The sequence below is a fragment of the Eutrigla gurnardus genome (genome assembly GCF_963514095.1).
Source record: "Eutrigla gurnardus genome assembly, chromosome: 15".
In the NCBI taxonomy this organism is placed as follows: domain Eukaryota; kingdom Metazoa; phylum Chordata; class Actinopteri; order Perciformes; family Triglidae; genus Eutrigla; species Eutrigla gurnardus.
The window spans coordinates 8817928-8826677 of NC_139938.1; the positions used below are offsets into that span (position 1 = coordinate 8817928).

Consider the following 8750-nt stretch of genomic DNA (forward strand, 5'->3'; position numbering starts at 1 on the left):
GAAACCTCGTCATAAAAAGAAAAATAAATCTAAACATTTGAAACAAACTGTGAACAAATGTCACCCACTATTGTAAACTTTAGAAAAAGTAGCCTACAATACATAAAAACATAAAATTTCAAAAGCCATAGGACAAAGTGCAATTATAAAAGGACAATTAAGAGAATTAAAGAGTCATTCAAGAGCCAAGATCATAGAAAATAAAAACAGGCTAAAAATAAAATAAAACATGTAGGCTATAAATCACAAGAATAAAACATGTCACTTTGACGTGTTAAAGATATAAAATAATAAAAAATAATGTAATTTTTTAACATAGGATAAACATATTTTAAGTTTAAAAGTATTTTTTTTATTAAAATGTTTATATTGGATGTACTCACATACACTTTTATAAAACTTCAGAGTTACCCAGAGCTTGTGCATGTGTTATGAGGTGTGTTTGATTTCCATGGCTCCGCAAAGGGGCACTCCCACGAGGCGGTGCGTTATTCACGCCAGCATCATGCGTTCATCTTCGGCTCCTCTGAGCTCAGATGCTGCTGTAAACTTCGCTCGACCGCTGGCTGTGTCCCAGGAAGAGATCTACTCTCACATCGATGGTTGTATTGAGGATAAGAAATGCCCACAAGAGGAAATATGCACTTATTAGCCTGTGCATCGTTGGCTTCATCGTGTACAGGTATCTTGGGTAAGTCCAGTTTCAGTGAGAGCTACTTTTAATTAATGATCCGCTAAATAAATCTCTGTATGGATATGGTTTGAGACAAAGTGTGATATCCTGCTATACATTGTCAAAGCCACTGTACAGTAAATCTCTGGGAATATTATATTGGTGCCATGATACTAAGTTACGATGAGGTGAACTAATTTCAATGTATAGGGATCACTATTGTTCATTGAATGTGTTTCTCTGGGGGGAAATAATGAAGAGCTGCTCTAACAACAGCATACAGGGTGTTATAGAAAAATATATCAATTGAAACACTTTAAAAAAAATATATATATATATATATATATATATATATATATATATACGTTTTTAGAAGGTTAATAAACGTATATTTCGCTTTAAAACCCAAATGTTCCTGCAGCTTTGCGCTTGTTTGCCAATGAAAGATGTCTGCAGATTCCCATCATGCATGTCATGTGATCTATAGAAGCACAATAGCCTACATGTGCTATTTTGTGTGACACCAATGAACTCCTCTTCCAGCCTGCCAGCAGGGGGACGGAGGCTGAGCAGGAGGGTGGGTCTGACTGCCAACTCGTCCCAGTTCACCCTGGAGGGAGAGCCTTTCCGTGTCCTCGGGGGATCCATCCACTATTTCCGTGTCCCCAGGGCCTACTGGAGGGACCGCCTGATGAAAATGAAGGCTTGTGGTATCAACACCCTTACTACGTAGGAAAAACCACCATGGATGTGTTTTGTGTCTCTAGACTTGTTACCACTTGAATGTTAACAGAGCATGTGGCGCGTCGTTGCAGGTATGTGCCGTGGAGTCTGCACCAGCCGGAGAGAGGCGTTTTCAACTTCCACACCCAGCTGGATCTAGAGTAAGGAGTAGTGTAACAAGCGCACATTATTGATTATTGGAGTGAAAGCCCAACTATGCAATGTACACAGGTTGCACCTCCTCCCTAGCTGTTCTAACAATATCACCTGATGTAAGGTGCATTGGGAGTACCCTCCCCTCCAGCTCGTTATCTAAGCCCCGGTGCTCTGGGGAGAAGCTAGAGGTCCCACCTGACAACAGCAGCATCTCCCCAACAACAGCAGCTTATCAAGCAATTAACGACCCAGCGGTGATAAGCGAAGAGGGATGTGACGCCTCCGCCTGTTGTTGCCAAGCACACTCCTCACTCGGGGTCCAAACTTTGTGTTTGCTGATAGAAGTGCATATTAATTGTCTTCTCCGTCTGGGTTTCAGAGCCTATATCAATCTCGCTGCCGAATTGGGATTGTGGGTGATTTTACGTCCAGGGCCCTACATTTCCGCCGAGCTGGACCTTGGAGGACTGCCGAGGTAGTTTACTATTGTATTTGAGGAAAAACAAACATCATTACTTATACAAATCCTGATTTTCTGTGTAGGATGTAGATTTATACCCAAGAGAGAATGAAATAAATTTGTTACTGACATTAGTTCAGCAGCACACAAGAAAGTTGATCTTAACCACAAAATGACCCCCCTTTTTTTTAACGCAATCAGGGTGAAAAGTCACATGTTGCCGTAAGGGAAGACTTGGGCAGTGTGTGATGCTTTGTCCAGTGTTTTAGACTTACTGTGCCTCTGTTGTACTCGCAGCTCTGGGGCTCTAGTCATAACTGAGGAGGTTGTTTTCTGTGTCTTTGCAGCTGGCTCCTCCGTGACAGCAGCATGAGACTGAGGACTACTCACCCAGGCTTTACGCAAGCTGTCAATACTTTTTTTGACAAGATTATACCTAAAGTGGTTCCACTGCAGGTTGCTCTCTTATCACTAAAAAATGAGTCTGCTGAAGCTCCGGGACGTTTAACTTCACCCTTAAAATAAATGTTTCCTCATGTTTTTTTTTCAGTTCAAGAAAGGAGGTCCCATTATTGCGGTGCAGGTTGAAAACGAGTATGGATCCTTTGCAAAGGATGAAAGTTACATGCTTTTCATCAAAGAGGTGACACGTAATTAAAAATGCCCCCTTAAACGTACATTTAAACACACATAACAAGAAATTGATATTGAAATTGATAGAATGGGTCAATCGGATGATGTTCTTTTGTGACAATCTGTTTTATTTTGAAAGGCCTTACAGTCCAGAGGGATCAGCGAGCTCTTACTCACATCAGATTACCACAACACATTAAAGTCAGGGGGTGTGGATGGAGGTACGCTCTTACATGAATGCACACACACACACACACACACACACACACACACACACACACACACACACACACACACACACACACACACACACACACACACACACACACACACACACAGCTTACCTTGTGATCTCCCATCTTGCAGCCATCAGATCAGTGAAGCTGCAGAAGCTAAACCAGAGAGACATCCAGGATCTGAACGCCATCCAGGTGTGTGTCTTATAATTTCACTGTCTGGCACCGAAGATGTCAAGTAGACAGCTAATGAGACACTGGACAGTGAGCTGTGTGTTGTGTGTGTGTCAGCCCAACAGCCCCACCATGGTGATGGACTACTGGACCGGCTGGTATGATGTGTGGGGTGACCTCCACCATGTGCTTCCACCAGAGGGTGAGAAAAGTTCTTCTTGTTTCCAGTGGCTGTATAGATTGAAAAAGATACCTTTTTATGAGTCCTTATCTCTTATTGTTAATAAGCCTGGCCTGATTGCCTAGCATGTGTTACATGATTTAACCCTTTTCTCTTCCCTCATTTCCTGTTTACTCATCATCAACTATCTAAACACATCTTTAAAACGTCATATCAGGATATATATAGTAGATTTGAAGGATGTTATTTAGATTTGAAGGATGTTATTTATTTTTGCATGTTTCATTCTGTCATGAATTGTTCACTCCTGCTTCTTCGTATTTAATTCTTACTATTGTATAGGTAACCAAGCACATTTCACATTAATTCTGGATGAAAAATGCTGTTTGTGTTTTTGGACTACCACCACAGATTGTGTACAAGAAGTGCATGTAGTCATGGTGACGTTTATGGATTACTTTATAAATACTGGTATCAGTCTAGAACCCCCCCCCCCCCCCCCCCCCCCCAATTCTGCAGCAAAACAGAACTACTTTAGGAAAGGCTGTTTTCAGGCAGAACACCCACTTTGCTTTTTTCTCACATCCATCAAAGAAGGCAAATCACTTTCTGTCCTCTGTCAGAGCCACTGGCTTTCTTCGTAAAACTTCTTCTTATCTTACCCACCAGCAACATTTAACGTCAAATCACTCTTAACTGCTGTAAACAAATGCTTTCTCTCTCACTCCGTAGTTTGCATTGTATTTATTTTCCTACCACTTTGCTATTTGCATGAGGAACGTGCCAGTCAGGACCTGCTTTTGAATGATTGCAGCCTCTGATGAAGAGCTCAGCAGAGGGTCAATAAGGTGTCAGTGACCTCAAGTGTTATGGCTTTCCTGATGGAAGGGACCCTTATGTTTTTCGAGGAGTCAAGTTTGTTGTGAACGTGTTGATGTTCTTGTCAGATATGGTGTCGACCGTGAGAGAAATCCTGAGGCGAGGCATGTCTGTGAACCTCTACATGTTCCATGGAGGCTCCAGTTTCGGCTTCATGAGCGGAGCACTCGCTGATCCTACCTACAAAGCACTCGTCCCCAGCTATGGTCGGTTCCTCTGGGTCTCTGTCACAGGCAAACTAGTGGTGTCTCGCATGCAAATATACATTTTTGTTATTGAAACGATGAAGCGCTGCCATTTCCAACAGCCACGGCTTTAACAGCCAGCAGGTGGCAGCAGATGACAGTTAATCTATGTCCCATTTATGTTTTTCAGATTATGACGCTCCCTTGTCTGAAGCAGGGGAGTACACTCCAAAGTACCATCTCCTTAGGGATCTATTTTCTCGATACAACAGTAAGTTAAACACCAAATGGAGTATGTGATTACACTCTGTGCCTGGCTGATGTTTGACATTTGTGTGCAGGAGAAGGCAGCGTCCCAGACATGCCCGCCCTGCATTACAGGGAGGCTTATGAACCAGCTATCATGTACCAGCACCTGTCATTATGGGATGCTTTGAGCTTCACTGAGGGAGTATGTTTTATGTAAGATTATCAGTTGCCTATCTGTGTAATAAAAAACATTTTGCCTTTCAGTCCAGGTCACCAATTTATTTTCTTCAATTTTCTGCAGCCATTTAAGTCAGCGAAGCCGGTAAGCATGGAGAAGAACGGCCAGTCCTACGGATACATCCTGTATGAGACGACCATCACCAGTGGAGGAATACTGAAGTCTGGAGACAATGTCAGAGACCGTGCCCGAGTGAGTCCAGAATCTCTCCAACAGGTCCAACTTGTCACATAATGACGCTTTGTGAGACCCACTAAGTAGCCCAGCACACGCTCGCAGGAAATGCATGGTTTATATTGTGACTTCAAACAAGAACGCTTTGTTTTAACAAAACCACACAGGAAGGTCTTCAAAAGACACCATGGCTGGGCTTAAAGTATGTGCCAGGTAGTTTCTTGGCCAGGTGCAGTAACTTCCTGAAGTTAGTGTTGGTCGGACTGAGTCAGGCTAGCTGTTTCCCCTTGTTTCCAGAGTTTTTGCTAAGCTAGCTGTCTCCTGGATTTAGCATTAGGCTAAATCAAACACATTTCAGGACATACAGCACATGAACGTGGTGTAAATGTGATGACTATCTGGTAAACCTAAAGATTTAATTCATTTAAGGGAATTATGTGTTATGTGCTATAATATTATTTGACAGTAATATTTTTCTTCCCAGGTATTTGTAGACAGAAGCTACATTGGCCTTTTCAAGCGCCAGAACCTGGAGCTGGCTGTTCCTGATGGTAAGGTATGGCATCAAGTCGGACAACGAAGGCAAATGTCCAATATTCGAATAAATGGATCCTGAACTTTGCCTGTTAAAATGTAAAGACATAAAAGTGATTAATCCCCACAGGGACGACGTACATTAAGTTTATTGGTGGAAAACTGTGGACGAGTTCACCAGGGAAGGGACCTTGACAAACAACATAAAGGTGATCTGCAATACAAACGACAATATGCAGCTCAGCCTGCTGTTTAATCACTCAAGCACTCAGTTGGGAGTGTGCAAGCCAATTTTGATTTGTGTTGTTGCAGGCCTTGTGGGAGACATTTTATTAAACAATATGCCCTTGCTGGATTTTACAACATACAGCCTGGATATGAAACCCAGCTTTATTGATAGGTTTGTACACTTAATTGAATCTAAAACACTGCATATCACTTTCACTATGCTGTAACAGTGTGTTTTTGGATGCCTCATTCCAGTCTTTATCAGGCACCTTGGAAAACTCTCCCCGAAACTCCCAGCTTCCCTGGATTTTTCATGGGGAGGCTGTTTGCATACGGTTATCCGAGTGACACGTTTGTGAAGCTGCCAGTAAGTGAAATTACAATTATGGTTTCAATTAATTTGTGTTTTATGTGAAAAATTATTCATGTGTGCATTGTGAAATAACATTGTCTTTGGGTCCACAGAGCTGGGAGAAAGGTGTTGTGTTTATCAATGGGCTGAATCTAGGTCGCTACTGGTCGATTGGTCCTCAGGGGGCTCTCTACCTCCCTGGTCCCTTTCTTAACAGTGGAATCAACCAGGTACAGCTGTGCACAAAAAACAGTGTTTTCTAAAGGAATAGTTCAGCTTTTTTGGAAATACACTTTGCTTTGTGTTAAATTAAAAATATTTATTCCACTCTCATGTCAGCACCTGGCAACCTCTGGTTCTGAAAAGAGCCTTAAACTTGCATATATTCTGCTGGCCATCAGGGGGCGACTCCTCTGTTTGCATAAAGAAGTCTAATAGCATGGAAGTCTATGAGAAAATTACTCTAATTCTCACTTTATTTTTTATCTCAGTAAACATTTTAAACAGGGGGTTTATGGTCTCAATCTCTAGTTTCAAGTCTTCTTCAATACAGCATGATGTTCATTTAGTAAATGATGGTCCATTTAGAGTCAAATAGACCATAAAACAGTGGATGATTTTAGGCAATTAGCAACTAAGTGCAGTTACATTAACACTTAGCTGTAAAGTTGACCTTTAATTATTGACTTTCTGAAGAGCTTCACATTAGAAGCCAGATGGACCCAGATCTAATAAGTTTGCCCCTCAGCCACTTATGCTCGTCAGATCTACCTGTCGCTCCAAATATATATTAACTGGTTGTAGTACACAAAGCTGAAGGGTGACGTTACCATGACTACGTCCACATCTGCTATGCAGTCTATGGTGTCTATTATTCTTTTTACCTGAGTCAAGCTAGCTGTTTCCCCCTGTTCTTAGTCTTAAAGGAGTCATCACCTGGTTTTATACGTATCCAGCCCCCCTTGGATCGCTTTGGATCAATTCGTAAAACTTATTAGAAAAAAAAAAAAAAATTTTAATCAAACATTGAGCTTGTTCTGACCCTTTTTCGTACCGCGATTTTATCACGCGAGATTACGCGCGAGGTTTTGACTGGTCCGGATGTGCATTGTATAATATGTAATGAGGCGCGCGTTGATTCGCCGCAGGAAGGACAGAGCCGGGGGGGCTTGCCTGCATGCAGACTCCAAAACATAATGGCGGCGCTTCGGCGATTTCAGGTAGCGGACGGGGCGGGGTTGGGTGGTGAAAGAGGGGTGGGCTTATGCAAGTAGCCGCCACGGTGACGTCACCGAAGGCGCAGAATCAAAATCTCGTGCTTTAGGAATGCACACCCTTGTGTGCTATTCCTGTTCGGAAAAAGAGCAGAAGCGAAAAAACGGCGCCACTTTCAAACTCCAGCCTTTCAGGCAAGTTTCAACTGAGGTCAAACACAGATATGCATGTTTTAACAAGAGAAATTGCGATTTCCGGGTGATGACTCCTTTAACGCTAAGCTAAGCTAAACTAAGTTAAGCTAAGCTAAGTGGCTGCCAGCTCCAGCATAACTGTTAGTGTACAGACATGAGAGTGGTATTAATCTTCTCAACTTACTCTTGGCAAGAATACAAATAAGCACATTTCCCAAAACGATTCCTTTAAATGTTTAGCTTGCATTGTTAAAGTCTAAAAGTTCTAACTCTTTTCTTTGTCTCTCTCTCTTTAAATTACCAAGGTCATTGTGTTTGAAGAGCAGGAGGGGGACTACAAGGTCCACTTTGAGGATACGCCGGATCTCGGCATGGCAGCAGACATCCAATGATTGTTGTCACTGCCTGTGTGGGCATTATTTTATTTTTTTAATGTAAAAATGTGTCTTTAAACAAAGTGCTTATTATATCAGGTTGAACCTTCAAACTCAGGGATATCAATATTGTTTTTGAAATGATGGCCATTTTCTGATATAATATCTTAAAATCGACACAGACAAATGTGACAAACAGAGAGCGGCATATTTGTATGGGAGCAGTTTATAGCTACATACATACAGTACCTTTAGAGACAGTGACTCTACGCATACCAAGTATCCCTCTCACCCATTGATTTCCACTTAAAGGGTAATTATTTTTGTTTGAGGGAAGCAGTTTTATATATTTATATATAAATGCTACAGTTATATATAACAGTTACATATATATATAATTAGAGTTGTTGCTTGTATGAATATTCTGCAGAGTGCAGTTGTACACAATAGAAAAATCTTCTGTAAAACCCTCAAAACAGAGTTATGGGACAATCTGAGCTGAGGCAGTAGTGATGTGAACAGGTTGTAAATTAAAACACAAGCAGCATTGTGGTAACGAGTTCAAGTTTGCAGATGCCTGATACATTGATAACTGACCAAACACCCAAACAGTCACTGAATCTGAGAACGTGAGAATTTGTAAGCAGTGCCACTGCAAGTCAATGAGGTATGAAACCATCAATTGCAAGCCATCCATCCATGTTGGGAATAATTACATTGTGCAACACAGCTATTTGAAAGGATGCACATCCCATTTTTCGGCCCTAGGGATACTGAATCTCCTCTTAAATGTCAGTAATGTTACAGCATATCAGGAATAAACAACATGGACGTCGTATTATACTGCAATAAATCGTTCTGTGATTTTCAGTGCATTTGTGAACGTGTGCTC

The 8750-nt window shown here is 41.6% G+C and overlaps 1 protein-coding gene across 1 annotated transcript; it reads left to right on the forward strand.

Annotated features, from left to right (window-relative positions):
- Window positions 1-599: 599 nt before the first annotated feature.
- Window positions 600-7896, forward strand: LOC311025947 (beta-galactosidase-1-like protein 2; the record flags this gene model as incomplete). Its single annotated transcript, XM_084029143.1, has 19 exons — window positions 600-691; window positions 1217-1402; window positions 1489-1557; window positions 1932-2027; window positions 2360-2468; window positions 2563-2655; window positions 2785-2866; window positions 3012-3076; window positions 3173-3257; window positions 4184-4321; window positions 4491-4571; window positions 4642-4751; window positions 4851-4979; window positions 5446-5517; window positions 5626-5704; window positions 5808-5895; window positions 5979-6090; window positions 6189-6305; window positions 7790-7896. The coding sequence occupies 19 exons, from the start codon at window positions 600-602 to the stop codon at window positions 7874-7876; spliced, it is 1890 nt and encodes a 629-aa protein (XP_083885269.1). The 3' UTR covers window positions 7877-7896.
- Window positions 7897-8750: the final 854 nt, after the last annotated feature.